This window comes from Dipteris shenzhenensis, chromosome 11, assembly GCF_047967505.1.
Source record: "Dipteris shenzhenensis isolate YYH24624 ecotype China chromosome 11, Dip_SZ_1.0, whole genome shotgun sequence".
Taxonomy (NCBI): domain Eukaryota; kingdom Viridiplantae; phylum Streptophyta; class Polypodiopsida; order Gleicheniales; family Dipteridaceae; genus Dipteris; species Dipteris shenzhenensis.
Window position 1 is genome coordinate 3954614 of NC_141606.1, and position 19076 is coordinate 3973689.

At 40.3% G+C, this 19076-nt stretch overlaps 1 protein-coding gene across 2 annotated transcripts in view; it reads left to right on the plus strand.

The window, feature by feature from the left end:
- Nucleotides 1-14982: 14982 nt before the first annotated feature.
- The window catches only part of LOC147896506 (protein S-acyltransferase 10-like), a 65252-nt gene continuing 61158 nt past the window's right edge, over nucleotides 14983-19076 (plus strand). Inside the window, exons 1-5 of one of the 2 annotated variants that reach the window (XM_087381706.1) lie at nucleotides 14983-15062; nucleotides 15156-15344; nucleotides 15462-15576; nucleotides 15726-15800; nucleotides 15891-15965. In XM_087381706.1, the coding sequence (XP_087237832.1) occupies nucleotides 15332-15344; nucleotides 15462-15576; nucleotides 15726-15800; nucleotides 15891-15965 (278 nt within the window). In that variant the 5' untranslated portion in view covers nucleotides 14983-15062; nucleotides 15156-15331. The other variant, XM_087381705.1, reaches the window with a different exon arrangement.

The following is a 19076-nucleotide window of genomic DNA, read 5'->3' on the forward strand; positions in this document are numbered from 1 at the left end:
TAACATACATATATAAGGTCCAAATGGCGACTTATTTTATGACTTTCAAATATCCTTTCTTTTCCTTTCACCATTGGTTGGATCATCAAAATTTGAGCAAATATCCTCTTTACATCTCCTCAAGATGGGCTAAGAAAAATATATAAAGTCTTTTTAATAGACCCTCTAAGTGTATTCTGCTAGAGGAATATGGTTTGCAGAGCTTGCCCCAATACTATTACATCGGCGGAATACCCTTCGAGAGCCTACAAAGAATGGGTCATAACTTTTACTCCTTAGCTCAGATTGAGGAGCTGTAAAAAGGAAAAATATTCAAAATTTCATGATCTATGCAATGATAGGCTTAAATTATAATTTTTATAGGTATAGAAGAGATAAATTGGAAATTTCAAGATGTATATGAGAGTTAAAACTTTTTTCTAATTCATATTATGGTAGGAAGGAGTTCAGTAGGGACCACATTTCCTTAAAAGTACTTAGGTTTGGAGAATTGGAAGTATTTTGAAAATACCTCCCTTGCCTTCCCATATTTGATAATGTATTAGAGATTAATTTATGATCTATAATAATGGCTTCAAGTATGATATTTTCAATATCCTTTTCCTACTCATCCAAGGAATATGGTATACATTGTTACATGAGAGCTTCTCAATACTTCAAATATGGGATTGCTAAAGCTAAGGGAAACCCTTTTAAATTGATTGAATTACCATAATTCTCAAAAGAGAGGATGGTATAGGGAGGGATTTATAGGAGTTTCTAAAGTGTTCACTATTTGTTCATGTATAGATGATGTAATCTAAAATTAGGGTTATAATGATAAATAAGGAAGTATATGGTTCCATAAATGAGAAATTAAGAAAGAATTGTATATTCCTTTGAGAAATATACTAGCATGGTTGGTGTCAAGCATTATCGCTTGGACTTTTCTACTCGTAGGTTTTTGCTCAGAAAATGTGCACATCCCCAGGGATCGGTATCTCATTTCTCTTTATATATAATATGACCTACTCTTTCTCAATGTGAGAACAAATGAAGACAAAAAAATGAAGCATATAAAGACAAAAGATTGATAAGAACATGATTACTCCTATACTTAATAACACTAACCACTTGTTCAACTACACAACTAACATGGCCATATACTCACAACACCTAACCTCATTAGCAAGAAACCATCCCAACTCTCCATAGACCCTTAGCAGGGCCAAAAAAAAGAGAACTAAACACTTTTGCAGAAAGAAAATCTATGATAATGAAACAAATGGAGGGGTTACTTTAATTATCAAAGGCTCATCCCTACCATGTTTATTGCCCTATCAAAAGTACTTCTAAAAGTAGAGTATAGTACAAAACAGAAGTAGCTACTCTAGTTTAGGGCTGGACATGGAGTTTGGGGTCCTGAGGTGTTTTGCTTGTCCTTCAAGGTCTTTGGCGGGTTTGGAAATGAGCGTGTGTCTGTTTATACAAAATTTTGCATGTACGCCATGCTTGTTCTTTATATATGGTTATTTGATCTTAAGAAACCTCGTGATAGTAATGGAAGAGTAAATATATTAAAATACAAAGCTATAGGGTAGGTTCAAAAGCTTGCCAACAATTAAAGAAAATATAAAAACATGACTAGGATCCTATTAGTAAAATATGTTTTAGATCCTCATATTTTTAATATATGAGATAAGTTGACATCAATCAGACAATAACAATATATTGATGTTCTATTGCAAAATATATTGCTATTAATTTTTGTGCAACAATGCTGGTTTAGGACAACCACATAACTAGTGCTTGACCTGAACTAGCAGTGATTACTAGTTGGGCTGGTTCAAGATAGTTACATTAAGTCCGAGCTAGCCCAATGTAGAAATTAAACATTCCAAAACTCAATCACAAACAACCATCGAGATAGTTAAGACAATTACATGATGTTCCAACCACCGAGATGGTTAGGACAATCACATGATGTTCCAACCACTAGGCTGGATTAGGATAATCGCATTAATTCCAAGCTCGCCCAATTTGAAATCAAACAATTAAAATATTCTAAAATTCAACACAACCATTGAGCTAGTTTAGGCAACCACGGACCTACATTATATTCAGAATATATATGATGTGCTCATCCAACTTCTTGCATCATGTCTACTTTCTGCAGATGTCCTACTTATTTCAGATCAAGATGATCATGCATTTATTTCGCTCTACATACAATAGCTGAAGCCATGTTGGTCCTTTTGATTGACAACATATTTGACATTGTGTACCCCCAAGCCATTTCTTCTGTGTGTTTAGGGCACACCATAGTTAATGTCACCCTCTTTATAACTAGGTGATCTAAGCTCATGTTCTTCGCTTCGATGGCATGCAAGCTGCAATTGCTTCTTGTTACTACTCTGCAAGAAGTCTCCTTTCTTCTTGTTGTTTCTCCCTCCACAAACATTGCAAAATTGTCTTCCATTGCCATTTCGATACCGTGCCATTGCTTTTCTTGACCTACAATTTGTTTCTTGTGCCTTGACCAAGCTTTTTAGCTTCTTTCCTATCTTGCAACCTCTATCTACTGCTCTTCTAAGCCATGACAAGCTGCATCTTGCGATTAATGCCAAGACACAATCAATGAACCGATAGAATAGAATCTCCAGAGAACAGAGACTAGCTAGCCTATGAGACGAGCAAACCCCAGTCATCCAACCTCAATGCTTTTATGCACCGCCCACTGCTACACATCCCCTGAACTACAAGGGACATTTTAGCATTTAGCATCTCAATGCTAATGCTCCTTAGAGGAGAGAGGTTTTGGGTCTATGTTCAAGGGTAGGATTGATGAGTAGGGATTATAGCAGAGGTTATAGGGTGGTGCAGGTTGCAGTATTCAAAGACTTGTAAGTGGGAGGTGGTGAAAATTCCAAAGCTTTTTAGCTTCTTTCCTATCTTGCAACCTCTATCTACTGCTCTTCTAAGCCATGACAAGCTGCATCTTGCGATTAATGCCAAGACACAATCAATGAACCGATAGAATAGAATCTCCAGAGAACAGAGACTAGCTAGCCTATGAGACGAGCAAACCCCAGTCATCCAACCTCAATGCTTTTATGCACCGCCCACTGCTACACATCCCCTGAACTACAAGGGACATTTTAGCATTTAGCATCTCAATGCTAATGCTCCTTAGAGGAGAGAGGTTTTGGGTCTATGTTCAAGGGTAGGATTGATGAGTAGGGATTATAGCAGAGGTTATAGGGTGGTGCAGGTTGCAGTATTCAAAGACTTGTAAGTGGGAGGTGGTGAAAATTCCAAAGCATTTCTCCCCTCTAGCAATACACGTCAGAAAAATTGGATATCCCAAGTAAGTACAATATGGCCTAAATTGCTTCAAAACAAAATAGGCCAAAGGGCATGCTATCGGGTTTAATGCTATGCATGATGAAATGTAATGACCTTGGCATGCTTATGATCCATATAGCAAGCAAGTGCATGGAAAAAGGAACAAATACAAAATTGTAAATAATGTTGTATTTTGATAAACTAGGGGGAGAGAGAGAGAGAGAGAGAGAGAGAGGAGTGTGCATGATATAGCTACCTATATATTATGTTGTATTTAACATAATCATGAATATATATATAGAGTATATATACGTGAACCCCTTATGGTTAGGGTTAGGGTTTTGGTTTTCCCCTAATGTCCATAAGGTATGGTGTAATTTACACCATCCTCAACACCCCCTCTCAAAATTTCACTGGGTAAGTAGAGGGGTGCATGTACAAGACCTTTTCATGGATTTCATTTGGTGCATATGATAGCATCTAAAAGTGAAATGAATTGAAGTAGTATATCCATGTGTGAGCATAGTGACTATGTAGCGAAAGGTTGTACAATGAGTACAACTTAGTAGATCCTATGTATAATGTGCATTTTCCCCTCTTAAGTTGTGGGTCATCCTTCACCTTCGGGAACAAAACCCATAAGATATGCCAAAGGGAAGAGGAAGGAAATATGCAAAAAGTAAAGTCCATCTAGATCAAAGACTGGTCAATCAAAAGATGATTGTGTACATGTGACTACATGTATGGCTGCATGTTGAATATGTCATAAGTCTTTGCAGCATAGCTACTCTATAAAAAATCCATCCGAATATGAAGCTAGGCCCTTTAGCCCCATGAAGATGTAATCCAATAAGTGGTGACAAAAAAGGGTGTCACCAACCCAAAAGAACTAATAGCAATATCAGAGGTATGCTACAGTAGAGTAATATTTGTCATATGATGTAGGGTCATAGAAGACTACACACTCACTATGAGTGATCTAGGGGCTAAAAATATGGGGCCAAAGGTGCAAGTATAATGCATTGTTCTACTAATGAAGAGGCTTGTAAAACTGACAAGGTATGGCAACCTTTCAAACCTGTATGCTCAACTGTCATGAGCTAAAGGTGATCTGATGTATGCATGGCTAAACATCCATTGGCATGGGATGTAGCATCTGTCAAAGATTCAAGGTGGAGCCAAAAGGCCTACAAACCTAAAATATCACTGAAAATGCATAAGATGTCCTTGAGGCATATGCAGTGCCAAATGCTAATGTAGGATTGACCTAAACTCCTGGTTCCAACCACTATGCATCAAATAAGGACTGTATATGATAGCCATAAGTGCATGCTGAAACACTGAGGTTCCCCAAGTTATGCTATGGCTGAACCTAATGATAACCACTCCACTGGGGTAAGATTGCACTAATGCATAAATATTCTCATGCTAAGAAATGATCTCATGAGTCGAAAGAGGTGGTGCAATGCGGCATGTGACTGAGCTGATGCTGGAATTTTTGAAAGATTGACCTATTGGTCAAAATTGCTCATGGAAACCATGTCCAAAGAAATGATGTGCTCCATGTCAGAGGTGAAAACATCAATGATGGATGCTGGAATGGAATCACTTGAAGAGTTGAATGTGTTGTGGCATGTCTCTCGACATGCTACAAAAGATATGATGCCTTATACTGAGGACTTACCTAAAGAAAAATTGCATGATCATAAATGAACTCTTTTGATATATTTGCATTTGATGTGATAGTAGATGGAGTCAAATCCATGCATGAATGTGATGGATGTACATCACTAGAATCAAATTGTGCTGATGTAGATGGGCATGCCTTTTTTTGAGGGCTTATTGTCAAATGTGCCTCATGCTAAGGGCTTGCTAGCAAATTTGCATGATTAAAACTATGGGTTGATCCATGCTCACATGTGGTAAATCTGTATTTGATCTCTCAAGACCAATGATTGAGTTAGTATTATGTACTAGTACATGGTGGCTTGGCTTTAAAATGTTGCCCCCTTGGTGGCCAAGGATAAATCTCACTAATATCTATAGGAGGCCACCTGAGGTTGGTGAGCAAATCCATCATCCAAACTTCAGCTACTTGGGTCTTCAAATGGCTCCTGCAGTGACTTGCACTCTGCTAATAGATCTTCCTTAGCTCAACACAGGCTAGCAGTTTGCTCCTCAAATAGCCTTATTACCTCCTCCTGGTACTTCATTTGTAATAATAATTTGTGCTCCAATACCTCAGGAGGGATCTGTTAAATTACACGATGCAGCAGAACAAAAACTAAACAAAGAATAGAGAGTACAGAGAAAACTAGAGAGAAACAAACTTTTCCTTCAATACTGATGTAGTACAGATGATGGCTCCATCCACCCGTGTGCTCCCACAGTGGAGCTCAGATGGCAATCTAGACAAATACTAGGTGAAGAGCTACTAGCTGGAAGATCTGATATGATACAATGGACTGGGGAGGTCGCCTCTTTATAGCTATGAGGGTGATAGTCGGATCAACGTAGTCGATGGAGTCGACTAGTCGACCTAGTCGGTGGAGCCAACCAGTCAACCTACTCGGTAGAACCGACTAGCCATCCATGGAATATTTAGGGAATATTCCATATACCGTCGCCTCGAGGGCTCCCACCCCCGAACCCCCACCAAGGGGGCCAGCTGGCCACCAGGCCCCAGCAAGAATAAGGGGCTCCCACACAATCACCTTTCTACCATCAACAGTCTCATTGATAGACCTCATCTAACATGCAAGTCAAGATCCCCATCCAGTGTCCCGGGCTCACACATGGCTTCTCCTCATATGAGGGCCTTACAACTTGAGCACCTTGGACCACCAGTGGTTACTAGGAGGGTGGGGCATTGAGCATATCTAACAGGATCCAATGGTTGGCCAAAAAATTCAGGGCCTATGCCGCATGCACCATGTTTTCCTTGAATTCCTTTGGTGCCTCTTGCTTGGTTTCTTGGTCAACATGTTCTTCCTGATCACCTAGCCCTTGCTCTTGCCCACCCTAGCTACCTAGCTCTTGTTCATTTTCCCCTCCTAATGGCCCTACTCGACTTAAAAGGGGAAATGCATATGGCCAAGGCACCCATCTTGACACTAGATGGTGTTATAGCATGAAGAGATGTGGACTGAGTTTGTAGTGGGTCTAGCCCCACCAGTTCATTGCTTGTAGCTTGTTCTTGAATGCTTAGTCAAAGATGGCAAACCAGCCTACCATCACACCGAGTGCCTTGACACATACCTTGCACTCTTCTTCAATCTTATGAACTCATATAGAAATCGGCAGATGGTCTTCAAACTTTCATCGCCAGCCTAACTAATCAAGTAACCCTATGAAGTTGAATAACTTTTGTCTTCAAAGTAGGTGTCACACTGCCTGGCATCCGCTAACTTTGTAGGGGTAGTACGTTGCTTCAAACTAAAGGCTCTTTTCAATAGGTTTGAGGTGATCCTGACATGGGTCTCATCAATTATGACACTGGGGTCTTCCTCATCATAGGAGTCAAGGATCTCCTCTACCAACTCGACCTCCTTCCATGGGAGCTGCATGAACAACAAATGATTGGCCTCTAGGATGCTTGTGAGGACAACATCAGAGAAGTCCTCAATCAGGTGCAGAGGTGAAATGTGAGGCTCCTTTTGCACTTCTATCAATTGTGGCATTTTGCTCCCTCCATAATGCAAAGATAACATAAGTGCAAAAGGAGGAGGAATGTGGTTGTGGTGAAAGGCATGGGAAAAAGAGGTAGATTGACACAATAGAGGTAGAGGGATTAGAAAGGATGAAGAAGACCTGAGAGCTATGGCAAGCAAGATCAGAGAGAGGACTATTGAAGATGATGTACATAATGACAACAAAGAGGTATATTGAATCTGCAAGTGAGGTTGAATAGTAGAGTTCCTAAATAAATGTAATCGATCAAAATTTGTAACTATGGTTCCCATCAAATCAGTGGTTGCATGAGCCTCCCTTGCTTTAGCATGACGATTTAGCCTCAGTCTTCATACATTTCTCAATGGAATCCTTAGTTTTGAGAGGAACTCAGGCAAACTACCTTAGTTGCTCTTCATTCACCTCGGGTCTTTGGTGGATCCTCTCTCCATCATAACCAGGCTTGTCTTCTCATAATCACGTAGTAGCTGGCCTTCTGTCTTCATACATTTCTCAATGCAATCCTTCTGGAATGGTAGCCGAGTATTATTGAGAAGATGTTCCTGTCGCCCTTTGAGTTGGTCTCCGTGTTCATTTTTATGCTCAATTGAGGAGATGGCCATCCGCTCAAAATCCAAACTCTCCGAAGATGAGTGTTCGGACTCCATTTGCCACGATGGACCTTCATCCACCAACCTTCTAAGTCGGCTCAGCCCAACACCATTGTGCTTTGCATAATAGCCAACTTCCACCCCTGGGGTAGCCTAGCTGATTCTCTCTCGTGGTGTTGTCACTCCTGTTGGACAGTTGCTTCTTCCAGCCTCCTTCGAGCATTTAACTCTGGTTTTGAGACCACTCCACTTCTCATAGTTGGATGTAGCCAATGCCACTGGCTTAGATACTCTTCACATATGATTGCGTATCTTCTTCATCTTTTCAAGCATGTGTCAGCCATTGCTTAAGGCAAAAAGTAGTCGAATAGCAATCTGAGTACTTTTTGTATTCAACACACCAGTCTTCAAGCACACTACCAATCAATACCACTCATTTGAAGTTACTTGAATAAATTTTCTGTAGTAGCCCATGATTCCCAAAAGCTATTTTACTTCATCTTCACTGTTTAACATGAACTCTCTTCTCGCTCTACCCTAACAAAACTTACCACTCGGTTCTCTAAATCTCCTATCCTGATAGCTCATCAACTCAAATTTCAATTGAACCTCCCCCACAGTAGGATCACCAAAATGTTGATTCTCCAGTTCCCTTAGTCCCAAACTTTCAAGGCAAATTGCCTCTTTGCTCTCTTCTCTTAAGGGCAACGCCCCTATAGGAGAATCCACAGGGCCCTTCTTCACCAACTGGATAGACATACAGAAAGCACTCGGCCACTATGCAAACCCTGCACATGGATCAACTTCAAAATGTCGTCAACTATAGGAGCAAGCACCGATGCATGCCGAATTAATGGAGGAAAGATTTATCAACTTCATGATACATATCTTCAAGAGGTGGTAGGAGATAAATTTAGAGGTATCCACGATATGGGTCAAGGATTGAGATAGAATTCATCAGCTCAAGGAGGAGGTCTAGATAACAAAAGACCGCATAGTCAGTCTACGGGCAGTTAGAGAAGCCATAGAAGAAATGGCTTGAAAGGCCAAGGAGTTGGCAACCGCCTTGCAAGAACAAAATGAGGCCTAGAGAAAGAGCTATTGGTGGAAATCGCCAAGGCTGACACACTGTTCATCTAGAGCATGGAGGCCAAGCAAGCTCTAGACCAATCTTGTAGGGACAAAGAGAAGACCCAAGCGGCGATGCACCAATAGATCAAAGCCTTGCACACATCCAATCAAGAGTTGGCCCTCCCTTGAAAAGGTGATATTTATAAAAACTAGAAAGTTTGACTTTTGGTCTTCAATCGTATGGATGCAAGTTTGAGAAATAGAAGATGTCCTTCTTTTCCAAAAGGTCTTGTCTATGTTTCTCTTGTTCTTGCCTTTGTGAATGCCTCTTGCCTCCTTCCCCCTTCTTGCTTCATGCACTCCCTCCCCTTCTCTCTCTCTTTTCCCCCTCTTCCATTTCTCTTTCCCTTCTCCTTCTCTCCTTTCTTCTCTTGAGGATTAACATTGCTACAACTTCGAAAGCCCTAGGAGTGACACCTTGGACCACATGGAAATTGTATACACATACACACTATAATTTCTTTTCTAATAATAATAATATTATAGAATGCAATTGAATGTTCATGCATTAGAAAAAGATGAACAAAAGGAATTGAGACAACAAATCATACATCATTTATAAATTGAGAGTCTATGGACTTGGCTTTGAAGTCTCTAATCAAAGCCTTGCCATCCTAAAAGGTAGCCCATTTTCCTTCTTTTCTGGCCACCTTTACCTTTGCAAGCTTCGAGTTCTTAGTTGAACAAGTTGTATATGCTCGAAGTAATATAATCCAACCATCTTTCTTTTGAAAAAAAAAAAGTTCATGCATTTAAAGGATCTCCCATGTTATGCTGAGTCTACGGCGATGGATATGGTCAACAATCCCTTGTATGACTTACCTTTGCAAGAGAAGCAAAGAAAACAAATCATTTTTGTCAATGATGAAATTTCTTTGTGCTTACAGACAAGATTGGTCTCAAATCAACTATTTTAACACAAGACGATAATGTTCATCAAAATATTAGTACATTGGAGTTGTTATCTAGAGATGAAGCAATACTTGAGTTCTTTCCTTTTGAGGAGTTATTATTGCTTTATTATTGCACAAAAACTCATAATTTGCAATAATCTCACATGTCATTGAGAGTGTTCTTAAGTGCCTCCTTTGTGCAAACAAAGTGAACGGTATTCATGGTCATGCATAGATGGCCTCAATTTATGAACTTTACACATTATATGATTTTGTCATGATTATAGGTGCTTCACCTTTCAAGGTGACAAGTGCTTCCATGGCTTTTATCTTTTTTTCATGTTTGTATATGTTTGATGTAATTCATAATTTTTAGGGTATGACGTTACTTTGAGAGATCTATCATAGCAAATATAGCATCATCTTTGAATCTAATGATATCATTTCTAAAAGAAAAGTGCTTTTATATTTTGAATTGTATGGTTTATCACTATCGTATTTATATATTTGTCAGTAACAACTTAAAAATATTATCAATACATCCTTAGTGTTGCTCATAGATTGGATTTGCTCAAGAAATGTTGCTTGGAATCTCCCAAAAGAAACCTCTCCTTGTGAGAACTGGAGTAGCCCAAATGTTTAGGAATTCTAACCCTTGACCTACCTAAGAGCACCAAATCCGTCAATAATGGCATAATAACAAGTGCAAGGTAAGAGATGGACCTTCAATTTTATGTGCTTAAGCAATGTGAGCATATTACATAGAATATGTCGAAGGATAGGTACTCGTCTATGCCAATGAAACGAGGTTGATGATGTGGAGAGAATCATAGGGCACCAGAATGCCCACACAAAGGCAATCCAACCACATCCTAGCCAATGTCAAGATTATGGAGTTGGACATGCTTGCATGGACTATCCTCTATGGATCAAACCCTAACCCCAAATTGAGAACAATCAAGATATAACGTTGGGCATGATTGGAGTTAGAATATGTAGTGTGGCAACTCCTAGCATAATGTCAATAACAACATATGTGATTACTAGGGAATAAATGGAAAAGAAGTTCCCAAATTCTCTTGCAACTATAAACCCATAGTCAACATCAAAGAAATCTGAAGTGCCAGAGTCAAGACCCACTAAAGCTCAATGCAGCATGTCCATAGCAACATGTCCATAGTAAGCTTTGACCAACTAGATAGTGGAGTTGAATACCCAAATGCAAAAAATGAAGAAAGAAAGGGTCTAGGACTTGGATTAAACAAGCATAGATCTAATATGATGATGACAAGCAAAGACTATCCCATTCTTGAATAATAGAGTCTAGATACCATCATAGAACCATTAGTGAATCTATAGTTATTGAATCCAAATGTTTATCAAACTCGTTTGGAGGGGCTAGCACTTGCCATTTTGATCAACATTTTTGTGTAAATATACCAATATGAACATTATTAAGTAGTTGCCCAACACACAAGAAATCTTCAAAGAGAATTTGATCAGCTCTACCAATAGAAAGATTACTAAGAAGTTGCCCAACGCCTAGGAAATCTTCAAAGCATGCGTGGAAACACAATCAATGATTTTTCTAGATGAAGAGCATCATATCAGTCAAGTTTGGTGAAAGAGATGACACCAAGAGTATGATAGTTCCAATTTTTGATCAACTTCCAACCGTGGTGGATGGGAGAGTGCATGTGAGCATCTATCAAAAGACTTGTATAATGCTCGGGGACTGATTTTAATGAAGACAACACCATTCCATGCCCATCTTCCACTTTCCATTTTGTAGAACATTCCTAGAATTAACCATTGGGAATCGTTGATGTTGTACTAATGATTCACACTCGATTTCACTATCTTGGATCTTCCCCCAACCACAACAACATAATAAATATTGCTAAGAGGACCTTGCTAACAACAACCATCAGTACACCATGATTGGGGCATTGTTCTAGCAACCACGATTTAGATAGCACCAAGAGAACAAGAAAATATATATTTGCAATGGAATGGGAAGCATTTACATATAAGGCGGTGCTCTCGAAGAGTAATGTAAACTACATTCAAAGCCCTCCTCAACAAATTTTGCAATTATTCCTTATGACCTATGCATACACTTAGGTAAAAAGGCATATCTAGCATGTAAATAAGAAGTCCTAAAGAAGTGAAAAGAATATGGGATTCTGTTGAAACCTATAAAATGCCAATTAGCAATCATATTAATATAAGAAGTCATTAATGAATTCTTGTGAGTATTCCTAGATAACCTATGCATACACTAAAAGAAAAGACACATCTAGCATGCTTATAACAAGTCACAAAGAATATGGGATTCCATGAGATCCTTTGAAATGTCAAATTCTGATAACATGTGGTGTTGTCTTGGGCCATTTTGGGCCATATAGTGTAAAGACATAGTGTAAAGACATTGCATTATCACATAGTATCAAGAAATGGCATTACCACAAACATGGAAAGTTCTAAGTAGTAGTGGAATTACCACTGCTACTAAATGGAAAGGATGTATGAATCTTTATGGGGCATCTAGGATATTACAAAAATTATCTTGAGATATGCAATGATTTGTAGGCTACTATATAAATTCATAGAGGAAATTTGATGGATTGAGGAATGCAAAGAAGCTTTTGAAGTCATGAAATGGATATTAACAAACAACTACACTAATGTAAGAGTCATTGATAGGGAAGAATATAGTAGTTTGCATCCCCAGTAGAGGTTGATCTACCTTTTTGGTCCATGGGAGGGAAGGGAAGAGGGATGTCAACCATAGGATCCTCATAAGATCTGAGGGCCATCATGCCTTAATATATTGGGCCATTGGTTATACAACTAAGGCATAATTATGGTATAAATCTTAGATGCATTGTCAAAATGAAACATAGTGGAGAGGAATACTGAAGCATTGTTTCCCTGTTGCGTTGGTTGGTGCCGAATGGCAACCATGAGCACATGTGACAAAATGGTGTGCGAATATCGTAGGATATCTCATGGCAAAAAAGACCACCCCTTAACCTAAGACCTCTTAATGCAAGAAAATTGGTTCTCAAAGCAATGCCACTCGTTCAAAAGGATGTGTCTCACGAATAGTGTGTAGACATCATAGGATACATTGTGGCAAGAAGATCACCCCTTGACCTAAGACCTCTAATGTCTCATGAGATATCCAAAACCTTACAAAAAAGCTTGTGAAGGAATAGTAGATGGCCATTTCATAGGAGTATCAACTGTTGAGAAAAATCCTCCTAAACAACTATTGGTGGCCCACCTCGTGGATAGACACCTTCAACCATGCTAGGCAATGTAATGTTTGTGAGAGCCCCAATGCAAAGATTTCAATGTTTTATCAATATTTGTTGCTTGTAACTGGTTTTGCCACTCCAAACAACGAATAACCTTTTTGACACAACAAGGAAATTACTTGAATGAAAGAAGTTTGGGATCCTTGCTCGCAATGCTGCAAAACTAAAGTCCAACCCCAAAATGGATGACCGTGTCATATCTTATTCAGTCTTACCACAATCAAAGAGATAAAAAAGAATTAGACAGGAGTAAAGGCTTTAAAAGACTTACATAAGCACATCCGTTTTGTAAGAAGGTCTTTTAAATTTCCCCCACCAAAGAAGATACCCATACCAGGACAAATGCTACAAGGTTTATTGATATTCAAAATGTGTTTCAATGTGGAGATGATGGTGTGCTCTTTGTGAGATAGCAAGATTTGTGGACAATGCAGCCAATATATTGGGAAGCAAGAACCAATTCATTAAAGTCTCTTTCATATGGCTCTCCACAAGGGAAAAGGTACAAGATTGGTCATAAAACGTATGACCAAGCAAGCAATGATAGTATACAAACCTTGCCAATACTTTGCCCCACACTTTATTGCTAATGATGATTTAGCTTGAATTGTGACAAGAAGTGAGTCCTTTAGCAAGAATCTAGTTGATCACACAAAGAATTGGGCTAACATCCCCAATCTATGAGAATAATGAGCAAAGGATAGATCTTTCAAGAGAGCCAATAATTTCAATGGGAGTCAGAGGGGAACAACAACATGATAAGCAGTCCAAGCAAAATGAATTACAAAGAATGATATTGTTGCTATAAAAGGAACTCTTCCATGAATAGCCTCTCTCTCTCTCTCTCTCTCTCTCTCTCTCTCGCACGCACGCGTGCTCTCCTACCTCCCTACACAACCGTCCCCATCTCTTTCTTTCTTGTTTCCCTTCTTCCAAACTTAATCCTCAACTAGTTTTTTTGAACCTTGAATCCTCATGCCCAATGCCTTTCCTCAATCCAAACTCCTAGATTAGCTTTTAAAAATCCTTTATCGCTTCACCTTCCAACTTTTTATGCTACTATTACATGAAGCAATTTAATGTCATAGAGGTGAGACTTGCAAGGCATGGCTTCTTGTTTGAAGCTTTGGGGATGTTAAGGTTATAAACACCTAGCACTTGGCAGCGTGAAATGATAAAAGACATCAAGTGTAAATTTATCCAAGCTCCACCAAGTGATGATGTGCTTAATGCAAAGTTTGATTCATTCGCTACAAATTATATTTCTCAATGCTGCTTGAAGAGAATTTGTCACTATAAAACATGAACTTTAGACACTTTTACCAAAGATTTTACGGTTACTTCAATAGCATTTTCTCTTTGTGCTCAACATTGAAGCATTTAAAAACAGGAACTTCTTTACTTGGAAGAGAATAAGATCAAGGTGTGCTATTAAGGAGACTTATCTCTATTATTATCTCTTAAAGGCCCAATCAAAATTTACATTTCCCATCTTCCCACACCACTTAGCCTCATGTCCACAAACTCCCCTTTGACTATAAGCTCCCTATTGGACAACAAGCCAATCCCCCCCTGTTCCGCCCTTCTCACCTCCCACCTGAGACTTGCACTTAAAGGAACTTGAGGACACTTAGGGCCTTGGTACAGAGGTTGGTTTAGGATCGAATTTGGGAATAGGATGATTTTGCAATTCCCATTGTACACCCATTCTTTTCTAGAATGGGAATGAAGTGGGATCCCATTCTATACCCCTTGAGTTTATGAAATATGGGAAAATTTGGATGTTCCCTTCATATTCCCATTGCGGGATAGCATACATGGTTTGGGTTTAAACCCAAATAGGAAAATAACTAGAACCAGGATTGATCCATTCCCACACCTTTACACCTTGCCACTAAAGAAAAAACCAATCTCTTGGGGTGGGTATGGGGGTGCAAGGACATTGGTTGGTCTCTTTAACACGTAGTGCCACCTTTGTGGGACGTTTGGACATTGCATTGAGATTATTTACACAACACTAGCTAGAGGAGAGTGAGGCCGAATCCTGAATTAGCGAGGGAATCTTGAAGAGCATTTGAATTGACAAGAATCAAATTTCCACGTTGCTTGTGGTAATTATTACCTATCGCGTATCTGCCTTGCTAACGTTATCCAAGCTCAGAAGCTCTCCTAGATCCCGCTTCCATGTTTCATGTTTCTTACAGCTGCTGCCTGCGCTTGGATCGAACCCACATTGCTGGATTCAACTCTCTTTCGCGCCCAGCAGACAGATCTCCTTTAATGTCCGCCAAATTCAACTCTCAAGCACAGATCGTCCAGGTTGTTTGAATGATGCGAATGGGTTTTCACCACAGCTGACTCCAAGCGAATTTTCAATGATATGAGGATTCTTTGTAAGCTACATCCCGTATTTCCTCGGATCATGCTTTGTGTATTGCCAAGCTGATTTTTTTTGCATTTTCTCCCCGAATTAAGCGGTGACACTTGCAAGCATTGTGCGTGATGGCCAGCTGTTCTAGCACGATGGAGTACGAGGATTGTCATGATTGCGTTGCATATGCTCTTTGTAGGGGGTTTGTTTCTGTTAGACGAGAATTTGCGGCGACAGACTTTATCACATCCCTGGTAATCGTTCAGGCATTTTGCGATGGATCAAAATATGCACTATCGAAGCTCTGCAGTGTAGGAGTTACGTGGCATATCATAGCTCTATAGCGCAGAGATTACTGTGGTGTTTCTAGATGATAAGAATGTATATTGTTTTCTCTTACCAGGTACACAGCTTTGTATTTACTGCTTGTGATTCTAGCTGTCTCTCAGTATCTGTACACAGCAGGATCCAACCCGGGGTACGTTGCAAATAAGACACCACTGAAGGCTTGTTTAGCTCGAGACGTTTCAACACCGATACTCATCCCCTCTTCTTTAATTGTACCCAGATATGTCGTGGATGTACTGAGAGAGGACCAGATAGCAGAAGCTGACATGAAACGTGCAAGGGACAGTCTACTTGGGTAATTTATCATGAGACCATTGTATCCGTTGAAGTGTTGAATCGAGATGGGAAAAACTTAAATCTTATGTTTCAAATTTGATATTGAAAGAACGTCTCAAGAAGACGGATATGCATTGCCCTGATTCCCGCTACTGTGAGGAGGATGCCTAGTTTAAAGGCTAGCTTGTGAGGCACAAGAGTGGGACCTTTGATATGTTTGGTTTTATAGGAATGGTTTTGATGGACTTTTCTTAGAAAATAGATTCTTTCTGTACTACAAGTAAGGCGGGTCCCAGGCCTCAGCTCTCAATAGAGTTGAACCACAAATTTAGCATTCAACATCAGCTCAGTCGACGGGGGGTGACAACCTTGCTCAGGGAGCGCTTCATGCCATGCTCCTGGTGCATCACCACATGATGGCAAGTAACTGAGGAAGTATCACATACTGGACGATAGATAAGAACATAAATAAATGAGATTCGAACTGTAGAGTCAGTCTCCAAGAGATGACAATGCATACTTCTGGTAGGAACGAGATTTTATTTACATCCTGAGTGGCTTTCATGTCTGCTTAGATATTTAATGATGGCAAGTTGGCTGTTTGAGGATTGGCAGTTATATATTCTGTCTTAGCCTGAGCCTTTTGATTAGTAAAGTGTGACTGGGGCCTATATTGTGCCACCTTATTCTATTCCAGGCAGAGTTTTAGTTCTGAAAGGTTATGGAAGGTATAGGCTTTTTTTGCTTGTACATGCGTTAGGTCTGTGGTGACATTCAATGAGGTTGATGCTCTACACAAACATATGTCTCTTGGCCTTCACCTCTAACGCTTCAATAGTGAGGTCCATTAGTGTAATTGTAATCCTAATATCTGAGGGTATATTGATATGTGTGCATGTTAAAGCGCATGAACGATTTGTTAGATCCACTATCGGCTGCCGATGAAGCAAATAGGATGCTGTATTAGCTAATTAGTGCTATGCGTGATATAGTTGGTGTTGTTGTAAAAAACTATCATCTGCCGAGAAATACTTGCTCAAGTCAAGCCAATACAGAACCATGCATGTGCACCTCCTTGTCCTGTCTAAGCTGGATGTTTCCTGACAACCGTAGGTAATATGTGTGACAAATAGATATGTTGCTGATGTTGTCCTTCTTGTGACGTTCAGTTGCCTCCAAAACTGTCAAAAACTTCTTGAAACCAAGATCCTTTTGCAGGCAACTGTCATAGCTGCCAGCTTGGGACCGTAATAGTATGTACCTGTGTCCATGATAGAGGATCTCACAAGATTTTTTATTGGGAATATGTTGTCTAAGAGTGCAAAAAATTTGACACCCTTTCTCAGCTTACTGGGCACTCGATGATCCATGAACATATAAAAATCAGCACAAAAAGAGGTGGTGTTTCTAGGTTTTCAATGGATACACCTGCAAGAAGGCATTTTTAAAATGTTGCAAATACATTCAGTATCTTTCAGCCTTTTATTACCATAAGCTATGGCAGGACCATTTGGAAGCAGAGCACTCTTCCATGCGTGCCCCACATGCATCAACCACACAAAGTCTCCACAAGAAATGCTGGAGTAAAACCTTGTTTCAAAGTAAGAGATTTCTTCATTCGATGCTGTCGTGTTTCTGTATTTGTCTGTTTGTGTTTTAAGATTTTTAATCATAAACAGGAAAAGGAGTAGCAATAAGAGCATGTGACATGCAAGGCGACAGTTTTAAGGCTACAAAAACCTGAGATTGATTTGACTTCCGTATCTGTTTGAAGCTTGGGCCAATCTGAGTCATCTTAAGCTTATCAAGGTCCATCTAGATCCCATTTTATTCAATAGTTTGATCACCTCAAGGAAGAATTCCTTCACCATTGTACTTATGAAAAGTTGAATCTTCTTGGGTCAACTTGAATACATATCAAGACTTGATGGTGCCCCCTCCTTGTCATTATAGAAGAAATGACAAGTTTCAATATCTAGGAATGAGGATATTCTTATGGGCATTGATTTTCAGCATGTCAGGGTTTTAGATCATGTGGAGCAGTGTTTCTTGGCTTAGGAGGGTATCTAGACCCTAACCCAGATCACCTTCCCTTGGGTTCATGGAGGATTTGGCTCTATAGGGGTGTCCTTATTGAGTATCTGCAGTGGGACCCCAGTGAGTCCTTCTATAGGGGTGTCCTTATTGAGTCCTTCTATAGCCGCCTCTTGCCTGCAATGCCAAAAGCTAATCGATGAGCATTTACGCATAGGCGCTGCCTTCAACAACGGTTGACTCAACAGCCTCAATGCAAGGACTCGCCAACGTTGCCTCCAGTAGTCGCCTCCATCTAGGCTATCATCCAACTGCGTCTCGCTCCAAGCACCTTCCAACTCACCGTGCCATCGCCATCAAACAAGCCTCTCCAAACGGGATGCCTCATACGCCTCTAATGACCAGTAGCATCAACAATCGGGCGACCATCAAAGCTCACCCTCAGGTTGCAGTGACGGCTTCCGCCAGCTCTCAGGCACTACAACAGGCTTCTCCGGTAGAATGACGACCGGCCTACTTCAACACTCAGTGTGGCTCCTTCAACAGGCATAGTCCACACCTCGACGGAATCATCCCATAGACGGAATCGGCGACAGAATCTTTTGTAGATTTCGGTGAACCCAGCAAGCGACACATGGCACAACAGCCACCCAACTTATCCTCAAGGTCAAGGCATTGACCCTTGGGCTTGGTCACCAAAGTGCCACGTGGCACCTTATTGTGCCACGTCAACATTTGGCACCCCGCGTGCCACATCATCGTTATTTGACACGTGGCAATCGATTGCCACGTTAGCTTATTTGCCATGTCAGATTTGCCCAGTTACATGCCACGTCATCTTTGCCAGGTTGACCAGTCAACGCTTGCCACGTCACCAGGTCCATGTGGACTGCCACATCATCAATCTAGTCATCAATGCCACGTGGCACACAACCCCCAGCCAGGCACACTTATCTCTCCACAGGCACTGCATGTGACCACTCGTGCCACCTCAGCATAGGGCTCCACAGGCGCAGTCCCTGTTGGGCACAATCACTGCATGTGATCCCCTGACTGCCACATCATCATTGAGTACATTTGCACTCCTTTTGCCCCT